Source organism: Anarrhichthys ocellatus, unplaced genomic scaffold, assembly GCF_004355925.1.
Source record: "Anarrhichthys ocellatus isolate YVR2014 unplaced genomic scaffold, GSC_Weel_1.0 scaffold41, whole genome shotgun sequence".
Classification (NCBI taxonomy): Eukaryota; Metazoa; Chordata; class Actinopteri; order Perciformes; family Anarhichadidae; genus Anarrhichthys; species Anarrhichthys ocellatus.
The window spans coordinates 885,455-909,616 of record NW_022280071.1 but is presented as its reverse complement, the minus strand read 5'-3'; the positions used below and the strand labels follow the sequence as shown (position 1 = coordinate 909,616).

The window sequence follows — 24,162 nt, the reverse complement described above, 5'->3', positions numbered from 1 at the left end:
ATCTTGTCCTTGTCGTAGACAAATGACTGTGGAATCCCACAGACTTACACATTTGGCTCAAGGAGCCACAGAGCAACATGAACTCCAACAAACTGCTCTATTAGACTCCATGTTAAATCTGACCACTCATTTCTCAAAGAAAGCAGACGGTACCAGTTTTGTCTATTGCTCTGGAGCTCACATTTTTAACACCACAAACATAAAAAACACATTATCGCGTTCGGCAGTCTTATCTTTCTCACGGTATCCATATTTTGGCACTCAGACTCCTGCTTTTTGTTATAAGGGGCTTTGTTCAAAATCACTGTTTACTGTAATGTTTCTTAATCAGTCTGCCTCTAACACCAGGTGTGTCGTCACCATGGCAACCAGTTACACACGCACGCAGGCTCTCTCTCTCGCTGTCTCTCTCTCTCATACAGTCATTCAGGTCTTAGAGATTTTAAGAGGACTTTCCACCCCCCCACCCCATTTCAAAATAAAAGCCCCAGAGAGTGAACTCTACCTGAAATGCTTGTGATGAAGCCTGTCATTTAATAACCTGTTTATGTGTGTCAAACATTATGATTATGTCTCTTCTCCCCCACCCAGTCCCACCCTTTCAAAATAAAAGCCCCACAGAGTGAAATCTAACTGCTTTTGATGAAGACTGTCATTTAATAACCTCTGTTTCATACATTCTGATTCTGTCTCCTCTCCTTTCTCCCCCACCCAGCCCCACTCTTTCAAAATAAAAGCCTCATGGATTAACTGTATTTAAACGTTAAGCTCAAAATTAGGCTTTTTTGTTGAAAAATGTAATGCTCTGACTAATACTGCGACAACTACTACTGCTGCTAATATAGTATTACTACTACTACTACTACTGCTACTACTATAACTTTTGCTGTTGCTACTATTACTACTACTACTGCTATTACTGCTACCATCAATATTATTACTACCACCACTGCTATTACTACCACTACTACTATTACTTATACTACAACTGCTACTACTACTACTGCTATTCATGCTACTACAAGTAGTTTTACTACTATGGCTATTAGTACAACTGCTACTAGTACTACTACTACTGCTACTTCTTCTATTGCCATTACTATTACTACTATAACTACTTCTACTACTACTACTGTTATATTAAATACTACGACCAATACTACAGCTATTACTACGACTACTGATACTACTACTTCTTCTAATTACTAATACTTCTACTACAACTACAACTTCCACGACTACAAATATCACTACAGGACTTTTCCCTTTCAAAATGTTCAGCTCTTTCAGGAGAGGGGTGCTTTGACTTTTCATATTTGTAATCTTTTAACTTTTGAAATATTAAGCTATTTGCAATTTTTTTTTAATGGGATCTCTATGGAGAAAATCTTCAAATCCTGTTAAACTTCTTCAACTTTCAAAGCCTTCTTCTTCTCATACTTTCAGCTACAGACACCATAGTTAGACATTTCAACTAGAAGGGTTTTCAGCAGTGCAGTTTAAATGCTTTCGAGCTTCAACATTTTTCAGACAGGTAGTCTCCCATTTCTTAATTTTCAGCAATTTTTTTACAATTAATTTCAGCTTTCAGCATTCCAACGCATTTTCTGCAGGAAATGCATTTTCTAGTTGTAACATGTTCTACCCCTTTGCCTTACTCGTGAAACATATAAGTTATACTGTGATTCCTGATCCTCCACATCACTCATTGTTAGACTATTCTCGTCTGTTACCTAGCGCTGCGTTTAATTAGACCTGCATTACTTAGGTTTATTTATTTTCCAAATATTGTGATATTTTTCTTCACGTCGCCCATTAGCTAGCAAGCTAGTTAGCATTGCACTATTAATTACGTTAGCTAACACAAGTATTGACGTTAGCCAATTTTCACAGCGGACAGTCTTGTATGTTGGCGAGTTACTGAATCAATTCAAATGTATTCACTTTAACTGTGTGGCAGACGCAATTTACGTTATAAGTAGCAATGTTTATGTTGTCTACAGTTAACCTACGTAACTGATAACGTCAACACTAGCTGGTATAGCCTAGGTAACATGAAAGATAACGTTACCAGAGTAACGCTACGTGGTTAACTAACCTAGCGGTTTACGTTATATCTGCGGTTTCGCCTTTTCAAGTTATGCCGCGCTCGTTTTTGGTACACATGTAAAATAACAGGACGTAGCATTGACAACTTCTGTCAGAAGTTTAAAAACTAAAACATATACGCTTGACCAGCTAACTTACTTTTATGCACGTCCCTTTATGGACGAATACATCTGAGCCCCGTCACTGTTGCTATGATGAACTAACAAACTGGTGCCTTCAAGTACTATCAGAAGGTCCGATATTACAGAACCTACTAAGGGAAGCGAGCAAAAAACGTAAAACGACGAGCAACGACGTGTGGATTTCGTTGCTGGCAGTCACAAAACTGCATTTTAGCATTTGTAGTTGTTGTTTTTGGGTTGTTAGCTTTATGTAGCTAAATGTGTGGGTGGAATGGTGACGGTATTTAGTGGTTTTGTGTGTCTGTTTTTTATTTAACTAACGTTAGGTAGTGTAAATATTAGGTATATATGCAATATAGATAGGCTAGTAATTTCTTCAAGAATTTCACTTTTTTAGCTTTAATGTGAATGGGCTAAATGGACCTGTTAAAAGGAAGAGAGTTTTGACACACCTTAAAAAATTGCCAATCTTACCACACAGGAGCATAAAAAGCTGAGAAGAGAATGGGTAGGACACATACTATCATCATCATTTAACTCGAAAGCCAGGGGGGTTGCTATTTTAATAAATAAAAACATTACAGTGACAATTGGAGAAACTATAATTGATCCATCAGGCCGCTATGTCCTAGTTAATTGCCAAATCTACTCGGAACCCTGGACACTGTTAAACTTATACGTACCTAACTATGATGATGAATCCTTTATTCAAGATATTTTTATGAAGGTATCAGGGGGACAACAAAACATACTTATAGGAGGCGATTTTAATTTTTGTTTAGATCCTATATTAGATAAATCAGCAACAACAACATCCAAAACAAAAGCAACTACCTTATCATTTATGAAAGACTGATGTGTGGAGACAGATGCACCCTCAAACTAGAGACTACTCCTTTTACTCCTGCCCACACAACTCTCACACCAGGATTGACCTATTCTTATTGTCAACACAGCTAATTCATAGAACACTAAAATCTCAATATTTATCTGGGATGCTGTCTGATCATTCACCTTTGACCCTATGTATTTTTATGCCAGAAAAACCAGCATACCAATATAGATGGCGTCTGAACCCTACTCTCCTTCATAGACCAGACTTTTGCCAGTTCATTATAGGGACCAGATAACATTTTTTCATATTATGGGACACGCTAAAAGCTTATCTAAGAGGACAAATAATATCTTATACAAAGGGTATCAAAAATAAATATATGGCAGAGATAAATGAGCTAGAAGCAGATATTCTGAGTTTCAACAATCTGGGTCTAAAGAACTTTACCAACGGCTGGTTAACAAAAAACTGAAATACAATACATTACACACCTACAAAGTTGAAAAAAACATTTTACGAACCAAACAAAAATAGTATGAATTGGGAGAGAAAGCTCACAAAATTCTGTCCTGGCAATTGAGAACAGAGGAAAGCTCAAGGTTAATTAATGCAATTCAAACTGAAACGGGTGCAATCTCACACAACCCAACAGAAATTAACGACTCATTCAAACAGTTTTATACAAATCTATATACATCAGAATCACCAGAGGATCTATCTAAGATTGATGAATTTCTGTCCACTATTGAATTGCCGAAACTCAGCCACGAAGACCAAAATAATCTTGATTTGCCCTTCACCCAGAAAGAAATTTAAAAGGCCTTATGTTCACTACAACCCAATAAATCACCAGGAGAGGACGGCTTCCCTCCTGAATTCTACAGAGAATTTAAGGACTTACTTACCCCCCTTTAATGGATGTGATTAATTTAGCATCCAAAACTCAAACTCTTCCTGAATCATTCTCCACTGCCATAATCACTGTGATTCACAAATAAAATAGAGATCCATTAAAGTGTTCCTCTTTTCGACCCATTTCCTTGTTGAATTCAGATTATAAATTGATTTCCAAAGCCCTGGCTAACAGGCTTGGCCAATATTTGCCAAAATTAATAAACCCAGACCAGAGCGGCTTTATTTTGAAACGCTCATCAGCCAATAACTTGTGCAGACTCTTTAATATTATCCATCTAACAAAATCTAAAACTGAACCTAGTGTAGCTGTAGCATTATATGCTGAAAATGCCTTTGATAGGCTAGAGTGGCCGTATTTATTCAAAGTTTTGGACAAGTTTGGATTTGGCCATTTGTTTATCAATTGGGTGAAAACCCTTTACCATAAACCCAGAGCCAAAATTACCACAAATGGACAGACTTCGACAGCATTTCCCTTGATTAGATCAAGTCGACAGGGCTGCCCTCTGTCTCCAGGACTCTTTGTCCTGGCTATTGAACCACTTGCTGAAGCAATTAGACGGGATCCAGATATAAAGGGGTTCAGAGTGAACCAAATAAATCATAAAATTAATCTCCTGGCAGATGATGTAATTTTGTATCTAACAGACCCGGTTGACTCTCTCACCAAATTACAGACCTATTTCAGGATACAAGGTCAATCTGGAAAAAAGTGAAATTATTCCACTCACGAACTTCGATCACACTGAATACCAACAAACAACCCCATTTAAGTGGCTCCCGAATATTAAATATCTAGGAATAATTATAGATAATGATCTTAAAAATGTGTACAAACTTAATTACCTCCCATTGCAGAGTAAAATCGAGGACGACCTACGCAGATGGATGAATCTACCCATTACTCTAATTGGTCGAATAACCTGTGTGAAAATGAATATTCTCCCGAGGTTGCAGTATCTTTTCAGTCCTTACCCATTCCATTACCTCAAACCTTTTTTAAAATCCTCAACAAACACATTAGGCAGTTTTTATGGAACTGTAAAACGCCAAGGGTGTCAATGGAAAAATTAACATGGGATTATAGTCTAGGAGGTTTTCGACTACCCAATTTGAAGAAATATTATTTAACAGCCGAGATGCGATATATTTTGGTCATTTGTTGACGGTGATGCTGCCCCCTCTTGGATACCAATTGCACTTTATCCTCTCAAAGAAGAAAACTAGAGTAATTTTATTTATAAATGGAACTCCAAAACCATATCCAAGAGGACAGACAATACTATTTTGAAACATTTTATTAAAATATGGTATGAAGTTCACAAAACTCTTGGACTAAATATGAGACTATCACCAAAAACACCTCTAAGACAAAATGAACTTGTGCCCATGACTCTAAGTAACAAGATTCTGGAGACTTGGCATGACAGAGGAATCCAGCATCTCGAAGACTGCTTTGATAAAGGACTCCTCGTGCCTTTTGAAGAACTGAAGAGAAAGCATGATTTGACCAATATAACTTTCTTTTGTTACCTCCAGTTAAGATCCTTTTTGAGAACCAACCTGGGCCCTGGAATGACTCTACCTGTGTTAACTAACGTGGAAAAATTGCTTCACCAGGGAAATGTGTACAAATTTATTTCTAAAATGTACTCCATGTTGCTGAATGAGGGCCCAAAACCAGGATTACACAGATCCAGGATGAGATGGGAATCAGACTTGAATATAACAATTGATGAAGAACTCTAGTCAGATTTGTGCCAGAACAGTTTGTCAGCAACGGTTAATGCTCGGTACAGACTTGTTCATTATAACTTTCTTCATCAGCTGTACCTCACCCCACAGAAGCTACATAAATCCAAACCTGAATTGTCAGAAATGTGTTTCAGATGTGGTATAGAGGTCGGCTCCTTCATACACTGTACCTGGCTTTGCACAAAGGTGAGGTCCTTTTGGTATGACTTTTGTAATACAATAACTAAGATCACAGGGGTTACCTTTCCATTAGATCCTGATCTATGTTTACTGGGAAACTTCACAACTCTCAACAGGTCTTTAACGAAGCTCCAAATTAAACTTGCAGAAATTGCTTTATGTGTGGCCAGGAAATGTATCGCAATGACGTGGAAGTCTGATTCCCCCACTCTCATCGCCAAATGGTCTGTGGAAATGAACAGTTGTATTCCTCTGGAAAAGATTACATATAGTCTCAGAAAAAGATATCATTTATTTTTGAAAATCTGGCAGCCTTATTTGGAATACATGGGTACAACACTAACAGTACCATAGGACTAACTATTTAGAGCTCTGATTTACAATATACACTGTGTCATTGCAGTCTCTTTGTGCTGTGTCACTTTATGCACCAACCCTTTTTGTTTTTCTTGTTTTGTTTGGGTGGGGGGAATATTTACTTAATTTTATTTCATCTATTTGTGTTTTTTTTTGTTTTTCTATCTTTCTTAACTTGTTATGTAATAATTTGTAATGTCTAATGTACTGTGTTCTGTATGCTCTCTTGCATTGTTAAAATACTTGGAAAAATAAAATATTCCAAAAAAAAGAATTTCACTTTATGAATGTAAAAATAATGAGCACATTAATGATATATCATTCATTGTTGTTCATTAATATTTAAACCGTTAAATACTCATACAAATTGTATTTCCTTACCAAAATACATTTTCAGAACTGAAAATCAGCCAAAAACATTGTCACGTTTACAAACTGAATAAACAACTGTTCTGGCGTTTCTGCCATGTGATTACAGAATGAGCACCTGTTCTACATCAGAAATACATTTGAAATTAGGAAGTTGGTCTTCATCTTATCGTTTTGTTTCCCTGTAAAGTAGCACAGAGATTTCAAAGAATATGCTAAATGTATCCATTAGAAACACATTTTAAAAAGTCAATGGACTCACTTAAATGCTTAATACAATATTCTAAACATTGTGAATAGGCTATGCCTCACTGGAAGACCCTGAGCTACTGATGAAAGACAGTGACCCTTATATTGTTATCAAAATCTAAATGAACCCAACTATTGTGTTGTACATTGTAATAGGAGGGTTTAAACTGTCTACCTCTGGCATTGGTTACATCTGCTTGGTTTGTACTAAGGGCTCCAAGAGTTTGATGGTAATCTTAAAAAAAGCAGCAAATATTCCAATAATTATTTTTGCTGTCCTGGATGGTGCACTTTTTTTCAGAGGGGTAAAAGATTGACCACACCTACTCTAGAATCAAAAAACACAATCAAAAAAAACAAAAAACACAGGACATGATGTTTGTCTGTCCTTTGTGCCAAGGTGGTGAGCACTTCCAGGAAATTAACCTTGTTTTGAGTGGTTGACGATCTACAAGTGGGGGTTTTCCAGCTTGTGTGGGGTGTATCTTGGTTTGGTTTAGGTTGTAGAATTTTGGGACAGTTGGGCCCAGAACACATCATCAGTAATGTTGACTTGTGTCATTGAGTGTTTCGGCCATTCCACACTATACACCCTCCCCAAGGGCGGCCAGCTGCAGGATGATCAGCCCTCAGCTTGTGTGCAGTGCCCAACTGTCTCAAACTTGACAACATTGAGAACGGTAGACGCTTGAATGGTTAACAGGTGGGGATTCTCAAGTGGGTTATGCTGACATATTTGGAGCCCAGCACGGGTCATTCCGCTTGATCCAAATCCACTGGCTGCTTCTTTCAGCCGCCTCTGAGACTGCCTTGATGGTCTGCCGCAGAGCCTGACCGTGGCTTCCCAGCTCTTTCAGCAGTCTGATGGTCGAAGAAGCCACAAATCCTCTGCATCCCACTTCCACTGGACAGTTTTTTGTGTTCCAGCCACGCTGCTTTGCTTCTGCTGCAAGCTCTGCATAGCGTAGCTTCTTACGTTCATAGGCCTCTTCAAACGCATTCTCCCATGAGACTGTGAGCTCTATGATGTATTTTTTCCTATCAGAAAAAGAGAAGAGATCGCGAAAAGATAGATCACAAACTTCTACACTTTAACGGTTAACTTATCCACTAATAATATCTCTGATGGTTTGCAAAGCTCCCGCTGGCCAAGAGCCAGTCAGTTCCTCACTAGAATTAATACTGAGGTTTCTTTTTTAGGATCCACTGCGTTGGAACACACTCCCAGTCGATCTGCGTTATGCCCCCACAATTTCTGTTTCTTTAAAGCAGGCGTAAGAGCCTTTTTAAAAGCCGTTTTCTCACCAATGCGATGCAAAAATGCTTTGCTGGAATACGGAACATCCGCCTGACAACCATAAGCACGCAGTCTGATGCGAATAATCCGCATTGCTCCCTTTTAGTCACACACATTTATGTCCCTTAATTTATGTCGTTCTCGTGTCCACTCCACACAACAATAACCTCTCCAGACAGAGAATGGTCTAAGGAAGTAACAATAAACCATATTTAGAGCATTAGTATTGCAGCAAACAACTATTATTGTCTATAAAGACATAGTTGAGAAAAGAGAAACTCGGATTACGAGACACACATCCATATTCATGTATTACTACATTATATATTTACATAGTACATAGTTGTTTGCTGCTATATTAATGCTCTGAATATTGAATATAACATTTAAGTATGTCAGGTAAGTTCATATACGTCTGTTTTCACAGCTACAGGTACGTTTACGGTTCTTCTTTTTTATTGTATTGTTTGTGTTTCTTGTCTGTACTATTGCACTTCTTTAATTCCAAATCTTTTATCTTTACTGTATTTGTATTACTTTGTAAAGCACTTAGAATTGCCTCAGTGTATGAAAGGAGCTACAGAAATACAACCTGCCTTTTCTCACCTATCCATGAGGTGTGCCTCCATCTGGTGGTTACAGAATTGAATTACCTGTTAAGTGATTGTCTGTGCTTTGGCCATCAGTTTTGTGTCGTACCTTTGGCTGTCATTCATGTCATCATCCACTCTGAAAAGGCTCATCTCAGGTATTTAAAAAAATGTCCGTTACCCGCCTTTGTACATATTGCACTGACCCCGCTGTTGCGTTTCAACATCTGGATCTAAAAGTCTAACGACATCAAAGACATGTAAATATTTCACAGAGCTACACAAGACTTCCACGTGTTATCTCTTGGACAAAATATTAAAAGTACATATGCACAGCGACATTTTCAGATGTATATAAACTGTGTACACTAGATCCTGCACACCATTCCTTTATACATCCTTGTCTCTTCAAAGAATTAATTGCGCACATTACTATAAATAAGCCCCTCTTGTCACTTCATCGAAAACAATGGTGAATATGCCCTTTTTATTTATTTATTTTGTATTCATTAATTCAGTTTTTTTTCTAACCAACCTCATTCCAAACCTCTCAGACCTCTTTAATGTCTGCCATACATCGTCGCTGTCTCGTATCAGAGGACCTCTCTGGCGTGGCTGCCCGAGCAGGTGAATGTGTGGTGTTGTTTTTCCACATTTGTGGCAGAAACCTTGGGAGAAATACAACCAATATAACCTCATGCATCTCAAAGTGCTTTACTCTTGTTGGAGACTGCCAACGGTCTTAAACAACTACACTGAGCCACTTTAGAACTTGAGTTGTCTGCATGAACGAATCCTCTTCTTGATAACTAACCAAAGAGTCCCGCTCAAGCTTCCTCCTCTCCCTTTGAGAAGTTTCTCACACTCCCTGGTCAGTGGGCAGCGGTCACAATTCAACATTCAATTTGGGAACAGCAGCAGGGGAAGGAGGGAGGATGGAAGAGCCATGGCAGCACCTGTCACTGCCAGAGAAGCAGCCGGAGACGAAGACGCAAGTTCAGAGTAGAAGAGGCATCGTGCAACGTCATGGCCAAGGTAGGAAGCCACAGTCGGACAGGCTGCGGCAGGGAAACAAAAGAGGAATGGGAAATGATTTTACCATGATGTAAAAATGTATCCACCAAGTTAAAATGTTATCATTAATTAGCTAGTTATTGTTTCTTATCTGCCTCGTGAATTACAGGAGCTGAGCTAAGCTGGCATCATTGTGAACATAGCTAGCTAACTTTAGCCCTCAGCTTCCACACTTCATATATTAACTTCTAATGAATGTCATCTCAGTAACGTGACAACCTATAAGAAGCCGTTTGCTAATGAGTTGCGTTAGTTATCAATGATGTTAAGATGGTGGCTAATATCTGGCCCTTCGGCTCAGTTTAGACGTCACACCATAACTTATTATAGTTGTATTGTCATTAACTTGACAATGTACAAGCAACAGTTTCATTATTTGTTTTGTCTGTGTTGTTTCGTGTTTGCAACAATGCAAAAACTGCAAGTAAACAACCCTGCTAAAACATGGCGCCCACTACCCAGAATGCAACGTGCCACTATGTCCTGGCCCATGGGCTAAATCAGGGGTGGGCAAACTTTTTGGCTTGGGGGCCACATTGAGTTTTAAAACTTGACAGACGGGCCGGGCCAGTAGCAGATGAATGGAGAGTGTTTGTGTGGACTAATATGAATTACAAGTAAAAGCCATGACCTAAAAAGTAACTTGCATTTAATTTCAGTGGGAACAGTGTTGTTGGTCACCCTTTTTAGCCAGTGCATTAACGTTTGGTGTCAGTTTGGTTGTGGCAATTCTCAGAACAGATCTGAGGTGTTCATCACTCAGCTGGGATCTTACACGATATTTTTTTATCACATTAATGCATATTTTATCATGCACTTACTTATTAAGTAGTCATTTTTGATACAGTGTTTTTAGTGTAAAGGTTAATGTCTTTTTAGCAGTTTGATTCTTTGACCGGATCATACAAATATTTGACTGTCACATCTAGCATTATCAGAGTTCTGCTCTGTAATCTCTTTCCTTGTCTCTCCCCCCTGTGTCACGGTGTGGGTACATCTCACTGCAGTCAGGAAACGTATCAGAATACCTTTATTTTATTGGCTAAACTGCATCACGTGACGTGATTTACAACGCATTGGTCGGTGTTTTTCCTGCACCGCTGAACAAGTGCCGTAAATGCTGGAAAGGAGCGTGAATAAATCCGCTGCATAAAGCAAAGGCCCGCAACCCACTGAAAACAGGTCCGCGACGAACCACCAGTTGAGAATCACTGGTCTGCAGGATCGTGACGAGCTGAACAGCTGTTTGTGTGGCGTGTCTTCCGTCTCTTCCCGTTTCCTTCACCTACATTCCCCTGGGCCCTAAGCCCCTCCCTGTACAGCTTCTAATCACCTCTTTGCACCAATGTACATTTATAACAAATATTACACGGTAATCAGCGTTACATATGTGTCTGCCTCTATCGGTGCATCTCCGGTCTGTCTTTGTTCATCCTGCATCGCTCTGTTCTGTTCTTTAATGTAACGTAACTGGAGCGGCGGAGCCTCTCCCAGCTGTTAGCAGACTGTTGTGCTAGCAAGCAGGCTCGCTCGCGAGCTGTACCCAGCATGCAGTTCGGCGGTGAAATTTTATAAATGTACAATTATTAGTATTACAAATTGTTTATGTGTCACAGACTGTTGTGTGCTGTTGTGTTTTTCTCTGTTAAAGAGCGTTAGTTGTGGGTTGTTAATTGTTGTGTTATAAAGTTATGACCATGACTAGGGTTCCCTCTCAATACATATAAGAGAACAAAGAATACATTTAGCTGCCTGTTGAAAGCAGACATGGCTAGATGTTGGTTGCCCGTATAGCGCAAGGATGACACGCAAACTCGTGAAGCGTTTTCAATTTTCATAAAAATCCTATTTTTTTTATGATTAATGACAAGTATTTCTTTGCTATTTGGGCAAAACAGCGCGGCAGCTGGCGCAACTACAACACAGAGCGGGAAGCAGCAGAATTGTTTTTCACTCTGTTAAACAGTTTTAAACTCTAAAAAAACTACCACAAAACCTTCTCAAATCGGAGCGTTCGTGGCTTCGCTGTCTTCGGGTGTGGATTCAAAACCTTTTTTCACTCAATGACCGAGAAAAGAAGCCTAAAGAAGGACTCGAACTCTGTTTTCAGAGGTTAACTTAACGCTTAAACTTGTTTATTTTGTCACGTCTGATCTCAAATGTTGTCTACAAAACATCGCGAGAGTTGGATGTAACGCTGCTGAGTTCAGCTGTAAGCATTTTCTCGTCGTAAACTTCACCCGAACGCCTCAGCTCGAAAGAACCTCGCTGTTTTCTAAACCCACTAGTTTCCTCTTCTTGCCATTAACTCCTGTTTTCCTGTTGCAGTTCAACGTAAGTGTTGACCGCAACTGACACAAAGTGTGAGTAAAAGTAAACGATTATGTTCGTTTGTGAGTTTTGCCGAATTTAAGAGCAGCGTCGTCTGATTCAGAAACGCCAGATGGCTCAATGACTTGCCCTCATTTTGCAAAGATATCGTTCTTGATGGTCAAGATAATATTGCTCAGGAACCTGATGGTGAACCCAAAGTGTGGAGAGAATTTACAGTCATTTCAAACACATTACAAAAATTAAACATTAACATAATATTAAATTACAGTTGATAAAAAAAAAAAGGTTTTCGTGTTTCATGTTTTCAAACAAATGTCGTATATATCTCCGTTAATGGATAAGCAAAGATAATCTGAGTTTGTTAATCATCAACAAGGTGACGCATGTATTACCGCTGGAGTCTAACTGATACATGTTGTGACTGACGGAAAGAAAGAAATTCAATTTGCCCACTGAGTCCAGTGCCATTTGTTTATTTATTTGACTCCATTGTCGTAAATCAGATGATAGTATATTTAGATGACAACACAGTGTTGCTTTCTGAACAGAGGTCCCCCATACAAAGTGTTGTATTTACACAGGAGCAGAAAGATCTGTACGATTTGCATTGGGGGACAATCCATCTGAAAGAGTAAAATAATCAGACCTCTGGTACCAGAACACATCCAGCATCAGAGTGTGAATGGATAGACAGTAAGGTGATAGTTAGGGCAGTGGAGTCCAGACAGCAGGAACATAGACTTAAGTAGATGGAGATGATCTGAAGAGGGGCACACACACATTAGGGATTGTCCAGTTCGTCTGATGTCACAGAGGAAGGCAGGCTGTCCAAGGCTCCCATCTCTGTAAGCACACACACACACAGATGTGTTAGGGTTCAGAGAACATCACTATATGTGTCAGTATGTTATTCCATATAACACTGGTATCAGTATATTGCTTCATGTATGTATACTGTATATGGAATCACATTCATCCCACATTCAAGGATCCTCATCTTAACCACAGTTAACTTGAAAGTATTCCAAAACAACATGTTGGCATTGTAGGTTTCTGCAAACAACGTAATACATAGAATGTCGACGTTTTTGGACCAAAAATACGTTTCAGTAATACATTTAATATCGACTCCGAGATAAAATGACGATAAATTAACCTTGTGACCTTTTAACCTCGTACATGCTTGCAAAGATGAACAATTTTTCATGGTTTGAGTTTTGAAACAATTCCTTGGGTTAGGCCAGTGGTTCTCAAACTTTTTCTGTCACGCCCCACTTTGGAGGAAGAAAAATGTTCATGCCCCACCGCCCCAACAAAATTGTAACAAAATGGTCCATGTTGAACTTTTATTGAAACAACATTTTGTGACTCCTCCATCTGTGCTTTTTCAAATAATAGAATAAAGAAAATTACAATCACTTTCAAGTAAACCAGATTGCTCCATCAGACAAAAACAGATACAATGTGCAATCACTTTGTTAGAACAATGCAAATAAAGTTATATCTGTGCAAAAAATAACTAATATTTGGCAAAAAATAGTTTATTGTGGCTGCAATTAACCTGTTTTGCACTGAATATCTTTTCAAGATAATAATAATAAAGTGCAACCTGTGAAAAACTAAACAAAACAAGTTCAAATATTTGGCAATAAAGAGTTTTACTGAGTTTTACACTGCGTATCTTTTCAAAACAACGTGCAACCTGTGCAAAACAAAATGAGTGCAGATATGTGTGAGCCATCACGTTTTATCAGTATTAGTGGCTGCAATGAGACTGCTTTCCACTTCAAATCTTTTTAAAACGGGGTTGCAGACTTGATACGGCCACTCTCAATTCATGCTCAATGTTGAGCTTAGATCTGTATTTTGTTCTGAGAGACACAACAGCAGAAAAGCCGATCTCACAGAGGTAGGATGTGGCGAAGGGTAGCAGAATGCCCACAGCCCTCTGTCCGATGAGTGGAGGCTCCCTCTCCACACCAAGCCAGAACTCACTCAGTGTTTGAGCTGTAAACCTCAGCCTCCGGGTAGAGTCGGACGTCATCTCGATGTCTCTTCATTTTGCACACTAAGCTACACATGTGAGTCGCCAAGGATCTTGGCCGTCACGCATGTGCAAGCGTAACCTGTTAACGGCGTAACGTAAACATTTACACGAAAGTACAGGCATTTCGCCATGTATTTATTTATGACTTAGTTTTATGTCCGTGAACTTTGTACTTTTGTAATATGTGAAGTTCTCAATAAAGTTCTTGAAATAAAAAGATTCTGCATTTCCCCCTGCGCCCCACCTGTAATACCACTGCGCCCCACTAGAGGGGCGCGCCCAACAGTTTGAGAAATACTGGGTTATGGCAACACAAATATTTGGTTGAGGCCCACAAAAACATTGTAGTTTGTCTTAAAATAATAACATAAAAACATAACAATGTAACTTAACGACGTAACAACGTAACGTAACGGCGTAACGTAACGGCGTAACGTAACGGCGTAACGTAACGGCGTAACGTAACGGCGTGGCATTACAATATACCATAACGTAACATAAGAGCCGTAGCAACATTACTAGCGTGAATAAATAACAGCCCTTAGTGGCCTTTCTTACACAACATTACGTAACAAGTCTATGAGTCAAAGTTGGTTTTGGTTTCACACTGTACAGGAACAGCGGTCTCCAGTGTAAAAGTACTGTTTATTTGACCCATCCACCACTTCCTTTCAACCTCAATGGGCTTTCCTGCTTATAACACCATGTAACCTTTACTAACGGACACTCAATACGTCATCTGCTCTGACTGAATGTCAAAAACATTCAACGAATCTGTGGTTTGAAGAAAAAATAACAAAACCACCGTTTTGTTATTTGGTGGTGGGGATAGTACGTGTTGTAATGCTGTTGAAAGTGTAAAAAAAAGTCCTCTACTCAGACTTAATGCAAAGTATAACTTTCTACACATTATTCCCATTATTGTTGTCTTTATTTAGAGTTTGATTTCCTATCAACATGCTGTAGCTTTCTGCAGCAAACGCTTTGGTCTTGAACAGACTTCTGACATTAATCCTCACTTTGAGGTTAGTTCAAATAGAAATGAACATACCTTTGAGCTTCAGGTACGACAGAAAGTCAATGATAGTGTGGATGATCTCTCCATCTGCTATTCTCAGGGAACCTGTGGAGGTAAAGCAACAAAGTGCAGCCAACTGTCACGTCATCTGAATCTGGTAGCACACTGAAAGGTTTGACAGGAGCTCAGGTAAAGACATGGAGAAATCAGTATCTCCAGATATATCTTGAGACAGGGAGGAAGTATTCTTGAAAAATTCCAACACTACAGAGACGTGAATTACAGAAAAAACTGATCCAAACAATCACTCTGTTCCGAAACAGAAAATACTCCAATTAAGCTGTTTACATGGCTAACTAAAATGAGAATAGACACCCCTGGGTTAGCCTTTGCGCTACTGTGTTAGCCTTTGCGCTACTGTGTTAGCCTTTGTGCTTCTGTGTTAGCTTGCTGTAGTGCCTCTAACTCGTTCTTTGACTCACTGGACTTCATTGTCGGTCTCTTGGTGGTTGCCAGCGCTGCAGTGGCTTGTGTGTTATACCAATCATCGTACACTCATGTCACTCATGGTTCCTCTTGAGATGAGAGAGTACCTACTCTGAAATAAGGGCGAAAAAAGTCCCTCAAAACTGTGTTCTAAGAACTACAGTGTTCTTTGTTAGCGGTGCGGCCACAATAAAAATGGAGGTTCTTAGAACTTTGAAGATGTTCCTCCGATACAAAAAATGTCTATTGTCATATTTGGAATAATAGTGGAATATTACGTATAAATTATACAAAGTAAATCAGCGTATTTCACCAACAAATGAGCGTTTTGTTGCCTTGATTCTTAAAGGAATCTTTGTTTATTAAAAACACTTTCGCCACTACCATACCAAAACGAGAAGGATGTGGCGTAAGTGTTTTAAATAGTAAAATGATGGCGAAGTAGTGAGTATACGACTGGATTATACTTGGATACTGTATGAGTTGTGTGAGGGTTTGTAAACAGATGTTTTGGTATAATTTTGATGATGTCAAACCTGGCCTCCATTCATCAAGAAATAACTTTGATTCTTCGCTCACCGTGGAGGCATGAAGGTTTTCTTCAAGAATTCAAGGTAACACGCGGTGAGTTAAGAATATTCCTTTAAGCAGAATGAAACGTGAAGGTTTCTGAAAATGGCCTGCGATCATTGCGAAGGTTGCGAGGGTGTCAGTAAGGGGTTGCACAACAAAATCACAGAGTTTGTCTTTTATCAGTAGATAAAGGAAGATCCCTCTGTGTGTGAGAGACAGACCTGTTCTGAAGTCCTCCTCCTGGCCCATGTCCCTCTTGCCAGCCAGACCCGCCTTGTCTCCTAGTGTCCTGTGTCCATCTATTCCATCTGGACAATGAGGAGTGATCACAATCGATACAGTCAGACAAACAGTTGCACTGAGGTGAATTCACTTGAATTGAGGTAAAGTTAAACTGCAGTTCAACTTGATTAAAGTAGTACAGCTATTCAGTTGAAGCTTTCATTTCCAGCTGCTCTTGAAAGAAGATCTAAAGGCAATTGTTGTACACTTGGTTATTTCAGCATGGTATTTGGTTTGTAATTGTTTGGTTCAATTTCCAAACTTGTACGGACCACCTGCAGGGCTTGGCTCATGGAATTGCGGTAAAAAAAAATAAATAAAAAGAAGCACACGTCTGAAATGGGATGGATGGCAGACGAAGAAATGCATTAGAATAATGATGATGATGAAAATAAATAATGGAGATGCCATGGTGATGCATCGTTAGCTGTCAGTGTATTCCTACAGATCACAGAGAGGTGTCTTTTGACAGAGTTCAAAGTCCTCATCCCAACATTTACAAATTTAGCAAACACCACATTTTCAAAAGAAATGCATTAGTTTAGAAGCGCATTAGTTTAGAAATGCATTAGTTCAGAAGCGCATTAGTTTAGAAATGCATTAGTTCAGAAGCGCATGAGTTTAGAAGTCATCTCTGTATGTCCAGTAGAGTCCATACAGAGATACCAGTGCCTTCTTTTTCTCTCGTGGCCGGGTTGTTCTGGTCACGTAGCATAAAATAAGTCGGAGAACTGGCGGTTTTGCCGAAGCAACGCCGGATTTGTTGTGAATGCAGCCTCAGTTCTCTCGTAAAACCGACTCTTCACACGGATGAGACAGGGCTACCTTTAGCCTAGCTTAGCACTAGCTTTTCCCTGTGAAAAGGGGAAAACATGCTGGAAAGAAACTTCAATGTCCACAAGTTGTATCTTCTTAGCTAGCATGCTACACACCAAATACAATAGTTCCGAGTTGTGCTGGAACCTGGTACCCCCTCCATGAGCACAGAAACACTGCACCCGGAGGAGCTGCTCAAGGCTAACGGCTTCTACAACCACAGCCTCTCATTTGTGCCTTCATGTTTTACCATGATTCGGATCACAGAGCTAAGCTTCCGTTTTTCCATAAAATATCTAGAGGTCAACATTTACTGCTGTTCTGAAGGTCTGTTTAGAATCCTTAAAGACTCTTCCATGTGGGTGGGAAAAAGCTCTGTTTAGTAATAATACAAACTGGACCTCATATAGAACCTTGAGGTGTGTCTGTTTGCTGATGATTAAGTTAATGAAAATGTATATTCACTAAACTAGAGAAAATATCTAACCTTTATCTATTCTCTTTGACTTTGCAGCATTACTCACCAGACTTTTTCAAGTATGTGTCTTTATCACATTTTAAGTTCACATTAAGAGTGTGGGGTTGAAGAGGAGGGACGTTAAGTGGCTGGAGGTGTTTGCCTCAACTTAGCTTCCTCATTAGCTCAAGTAGTGCTCGAGCTGCTCCGCCCTGTGCTGTTTGTGTGCGTGTTAAACTACAGGTCAAATTAAAATACATGACATCGGTGTGACCAGAGGGAGGGGAAATGATGTACTTTAATGGTTTTGTGTTTCAAGTACAAACTGCTCCTCCTGTCTCTGTGGGTGTTTTGGTCATTACATTTAATATTATATATCCTGCAATGTTAGCCCTGTGTTTTTATATAGAAAATGTATTATGTAGTATGTCGATAGTATGTAGTGCATTTACCTTAAAAATGTAAAGTTTCTTCTTATTTCAATTGTAGTGATTTAAAGGTTTTGAAAACAATATTTGTCAATGTCAATGTTCAAAACACAGCAAAATCTGATGTATCTGTGTTGATGTCATATCTCACAGTACATAATATTACAAGCAACCCGATGTCGTAAACCGCTCATGTTTGCCGGAGATATCAGAATTCTGTAGTTCTTTTGCGACTTGGCAGAAAGAACTACAGAAGTGTTGACAATCTGTGGAAAATGGCTGCAAAGTGACCTGCACTGGCAGTTTCATTAAAATGAAATCCATAACATATATGTATATAACATATGAGTAACATTGACACAATCGCCTCAGCTAACAACAGTTTGTTCATATTTAGTAACTAACCGCTACAACTAATAAAGGCAGTTTGATCTCGTTGGGTGGGACCGCTTTAGAATAATGCTCACAAGAGGTTTTTCTGTTCCTCCCGTTCTTACAGCACATAAACTCAACATGAATTCCTTTGCTTCTAGCACTGAGAGAAATGCGATGTTTGGATGCGTAAGCACAGACAGTAGTGGGGGGACGGACGTCCTCCCCAGATGAGTGACAGCGGCAGCAAGGGAGGCGGGATGTTTGGACGGAGCAATTCCCGGGCCAACACCAAAGCCCTGCAGCGGCTGTATGTTTCTATCTTACATTGAGTGACCAGCTCGTCTCTGCCTCGGACACTGGGAGAATCCTTTATCTGAATTAGGTGATCAATACGACCTGAAACACAGGATGAGGCAGGAGCAACCTTTACCTGGGCTATACACACACACACACACACAACCAAAGGGACAACATTTTCCAGATTTCCTGTCGTAGAGTTATTTGGACAAATTGGTAAGAACACACGTACACACACACACACACACACACACGTATCTGGATATAGCCAGTGTTCACAGTAATGAGGCCATCTTTGAATTATGCTAAATTAGCTGACACGGTGGAGACAATGGACAGGGACAAAGACACAGAACACCATTGATTCACAGAAGATGGGCTCGACCTTTTTAGTGTTGCAAGTCGTGTTACATAGGCAACATTTTCAAACAATACCAGTGAGCTCAGGAGCTGATGTTGACTGTTTATGGATGGTTTATGTCATGCATAAATTATGTGCAATGTGTAAGATCCGCCGACATGCTCCCAACACGTAGGGGGCAGCATTTCACCACTACTACTGGGTTCATACAATCTAAATGTACAATCATCAGTTATAAAACAATTCTAAAAAGACAATTCGACCAAACTGCTGAAACTCTGCGAGACATATATATATACCAGCTCTATTTCTACTTCCTCTCATGTTTGACTGAGGACAGACGGGACTCTATAGTGACTCACTATCACCTCTCCAGGTACAAGTGGTATTACAAGACAGGACGGGCCGGGGCTAGCTGGTTAGAATGCTAATTTCGGTAGATATCTCTGCAACACAATAACATAGTGTTGACATGACATCAACACTGTAACCTCTTCCTGTTCGTTTGATAAAGTTTGTTAATTTATGGAATACTTTAATCTAAAATTATGACCAGATTTTACACATTGCACCTTTAACAATGAACAGTTTCAGTCACGATCTGGAACTAAATCTCTTTTCCACCCGCGACTTTTGGTTGAAGCTAATAAATTAGCCTATATATAAAACATTTTGAGAAATAGTTTTATTCACTTTCTTGCTTAGAGATATGGCTAGATGAGAAGATTGATACCACCCCATTAGATATGAAGCTACAGCCAGTGGTCGGTTTGCTTAGCTTAGCATAAAGAGTGTAAACAGGGGAAACAGCTTGCAATGGGTTTGTCCAAAGGTAAATGAATCCACCTACTAGCACCTCTGAAGCTTAACACGTTCGCTTACATCTAAGTTGTTTCATCGTGTCGTTTTTACACTTTACTTAGATGTAAATATTGTGTTTTCATTTTGTTCTGCTGCCCCCCTAGTGATCAGAAAATATCAACTAATGCAGCGTGTCATTAATTAATGTCGTAAAAAGAGGGTTCTGTTGGCCACATGTGTGTTGGCTCGCCTTAAAATGTTGCCAATGCATCACTTTGATAGAGTTTCTACATTTTTCAGCCTAAAAACGTTTGATGTATTTTACTTTATTATATTTGGCGAGTGCATCCCTCTTGGTTCAGCCTTTGGTAAGGACGTTCATTATTTCAACCCAGAAATGTGGTGATATCGTTGGATCATTTGATTCATAGTAAAACCATTTTTCCATCCACTGATTAAGGTAAACTAAACAGGTTTAGATATTTAGCTGCCAAACGCTGTTAGCTACTGACACTTGACCACGGCCTGGATTTTAATTCATGTGATTGATTTTGTGTTTGAAAAAAATCTAAAAGCCTCGACAAGACAAACCAGATGCCGTCCAAGCACACAGAGGCAGGATGAAGCAGAGCTACAAAGATTACAGTCTGATAGCAGCATAGGCATGGAAGTGAGTGTTGAAAAACAGGTGATGGGGTTAGTTTTTTTTTGCAAGAACATGTAGTTAAAATGTTCACATTTCAGCAGTTCTGGAAGTGTAATTTAGTACAAAACACTGTTGAAGCGACACGTTCTCACTCCCAGCTCATCAAGTCTGACGCTTGGTCAGTGGCCCCACGCTTAAAACTATTACGCTCTAGGTGACCCTCTCGTGTCAGTTTTGGATGACATGTTTTCCGCTCGATAAATGCATTGCGATTTTTCAAAATAAACTTCTGTGTTCACAGGAAACGCACAGATTCCACACGTTACATGCACACAGTCTCTTTTCCAAATCAATTTCCATCGTAGGTTTAACTGTTTTTTTAGATGTACTTACACAACAAGTGTACTTGGTTAGGATTAAAAGATCTTAATTGTGGTTAAAATAATTCAACTTGATAATGCAACTGGCGTCAATAAATTAGGCAAGTTGGTTAAGGCAACAAAAGTACTTGGTTAGCTTTAGTAAAACATTGTGGTTTGGGTTTAAATAAGTGTTACGTAAAATAACTGCTTTTGTTACATAACTGGCGTTAGCAAAGTACGGAAGTTTGTTAACTAAACTACGGTTAAATAAGTCAACGTTGATTTCCCACAGGACAGAAACAGCGGTCTCCTGGGTGAAAGTCCAAGTTTATTTGACCCATCCACCTCAAAGATTTCCTCACTCTTTTTACTATGTCACTTTCTCTGCCCATCAAATAATGATGTGGATGGGTTTACATTGGCGTTAGTTAAAAGACTGGTGCGTCTCATACAGACTCTTAGAATATGACAGAGAAATGTTTCCCACAATGTTAGAAGCACATGGTGGTTGCTGAGGGAACACATTCTCCCAAACTATGTCTCCAGATGTGTTGAAAATGAGCTTTTGGATAACAGCCTGTTACTGATGCAGTGTAACAGCAGGCTGTGTGTGTGTGTGTGTGTGTGTGTGTGTGTGTGTGTGTGTGTGTGTGCGTGCAGTTGGTACTTACGGGGACCTAACAGGTAGCCAGCACTGTTCAGTGTCCAGCCCCGTTTCTCCTTCGCCTGCAGGGTCACCAGAAACACAATAATCAGATCCTCAAATGTGTCTTAAAATATAAAATATGTTCATATTCATGTAATAAATTTGAATTATTAAATTAATAAATGAACCCCATAACTCTTTCCCACGTTTTGTGTATTATCATATAAATTCAAACTCCCATATTAACTATACTCACTGACAAATACATTTATATTGGAGCTGCTGTTATTGTCTTAGGCTTCGGTGTATTCTTTTGTCTATTTCTGACACATCTCTGCACCAGTGAACCTAAATAAAAGAAATACTCAAAAAGCTCTGGTGTCATGGTGAATACACAATTATGTCGCCTAAATTGATAATAACCAGCACACGCTAACACAAATTTCTCCAAAAAATCTGATTAAAACTTAATTATCTATTACAAAAAGTATTTATTTAATGTTTGATGTGATTACTCTGTATTTATGTGCACGTAAACATAGTCGGTGTATAGCTGTAAATATATATATATATACTTTTTTCTGTTCATTTTGCATTAAAGTTCTTGTTTAAATGAGAAAACTTTTCATTTATCAAGTATTTAATTCAAACGGGAGTATAAACAAAATAGGCATTTATTGCACCACTAGAAAACGTGCTATATATCGTTATATATTGTTATTATACATTAAAGGGCCCAAAGGTGTAACAAACTGACACAGTGGCTTTACTTCTATATATTGAGACACCCCAACAGTTTACTGTACAATCCCCTATACAACCAACCTATTGAGCATTTTGTATATATCTCATGGTATTTCTCTCTGCCTCCCTTGTCAAATTCCTTATTATAAATTGCCAAACTTTTACATTATTTAATATTATATATTTATGTGTTTTACATTGTTATTCTATAGCGACCATTTGTCTCCTTTATGCTGGTATTTTGAATTATATTTTTGCATCTCCGAATAATTAGGCATACACACACACACAAACACACAAACACACACAAGATAACAACAAAGCGTTCTAAAATTCGGAATCTGAACAGCTCACTTACCGCAATAACCAACCCGATGGTCTCAGAGAGAGTTGCGCAAAAGATGAGCGACACGCAAAAAATTCCAAAGAACCTCTGCATCTGAGAAAGAGACACAAATAAAAATATATATGTCATCATCAACAGAACAGTATTTATAAAGGTTTACTACCGAGAGGAACGTCACCGAGGAACATTCAGAGCAACTTTCTCCCTCTCGAGCGCACGTTTGTGGTCGACACGAGAGAACTTTTCGGGAGATCAGAAAGAATAAAGTGAAGGAGTCGCTTACCTTTGATGTCACTTTCCCGCCTGTTCCACTTAGAAGTCTGCGGCAGAAGTCGCTCGGCGCGTGCTGACACTCAGTGGTTCGGATGAGATGGGGGACGGGGGACTCCGTCCACCTTTTATGTCCGCTGCTTGTCAGCTCGCGTCAGCAGCCCCCCCGTAGACAGGATGGGCAGGTCACGAACACAACGCATGATACAATTCAATAATATTATATAATGCCATCATCAGATTTCTTTCTATGTCACCCTCGGAGACATGGGATCGGATTTTTTTAAAAGGGGGGGAAATACGTGTGCGCCATTCTTCTCTCCTAATCTGATATGTGTCTTCTTTTAACAGGCTTCTGAAGGAGCAGATGGTCAATGAAAGATGTTCTTCAATGTTTTATGAATGTCAATGATCATCGCAGATTTTAATACTTGTGATTTTTCTTAATGATAGCCTTCATTTCTTGCAATAGTTCTGTATTGGTTTTCATTGTCTTTGGTGCAGAATATTCTCTATCAAATTTTGTAAATTCAAATTTTTGTGGCAGAACAGTACTACTGATTTGCAATAATGGTGGAAAATGAAAGCATTACTTGTACTGTGGCTGGGACAGCAGAGGCTTCACTATTGTAGGCCTAAACCCAAGTTACACCCTGAAGTACCCTGGTGGTTTACAAAGAAATGCCAGAGGACTCCGCACCATCACCATCTTGAAATTTAGTTCAAAGTGTAGCTCTTTTTTCATGTCTCATGGCAGTTCATGCCAATTTAAGAAAGAATAAGATGGGAGTCACTGTTAAATTTTATATTTGTATAATTTTATACGTCGCCATGTTGAGAGCCGTTGAGACAATCCCTAAATCAAAGATATCCTTTAAATTTCGAATGTTGCACTTTTAAAAGTCTCTTTATTTTAAAGGACGAACCAATGACATTGAGGCGATCCATGTAGCCATTTTTTCAGCACCATTGAAAGAGCAGTAGGTATTGAAAGAGCCCACGTGAGCCCAGTGTGGATGAT

General features: G+C 39.2%; 1 protein-coding gene across 2 annotated transcripts; it reads right to left on the bottom strand.

Moving 5' to 3' along the window:
* Positions 1 to 12,648: 12,648 nt before the first annotated feature.
* gal (galanin/GMAP prepropeptide) lies at positions 12,649 to 23,224 on the bottom strand. 2 transcript variants are annotated; one of them, XM_031868206.1, is made up of 7 exons: positions 23,155 to 23,224; positions 22,884 to 22,964; positions 21,807 to 21,861; positions 18,993 to 19,064; positions 16,532 to 16,618; positions 15,285 to 15,356; positions 12,649 to 13,029 (listed from the first exon to the last, which is right to left on the bottom strand). In XM_031868206.1, exons 2-7 carry the CDS (start codon positions 22,962 to 22,964, stop codon positions 12,968 to 12,970), a joined length of 429 nt encoding a protein of 142 aa, XP_031724066.1. In that variant the 5' UTR covers positions 23,155 to 23,224; the 3' UTR covers positions 12,649 to 12,967. The 2 variants fall into 2 exon arrangements, with proteins under 2 accessions (XP_031724066.1, XP_031724067.1); XM_031868207.1 differs by lacking the exon at positions 18,993 to 19,064.
* Between the last annotated feature and the right edge of the window lie 938 nt (positions 23,225 to 24,162).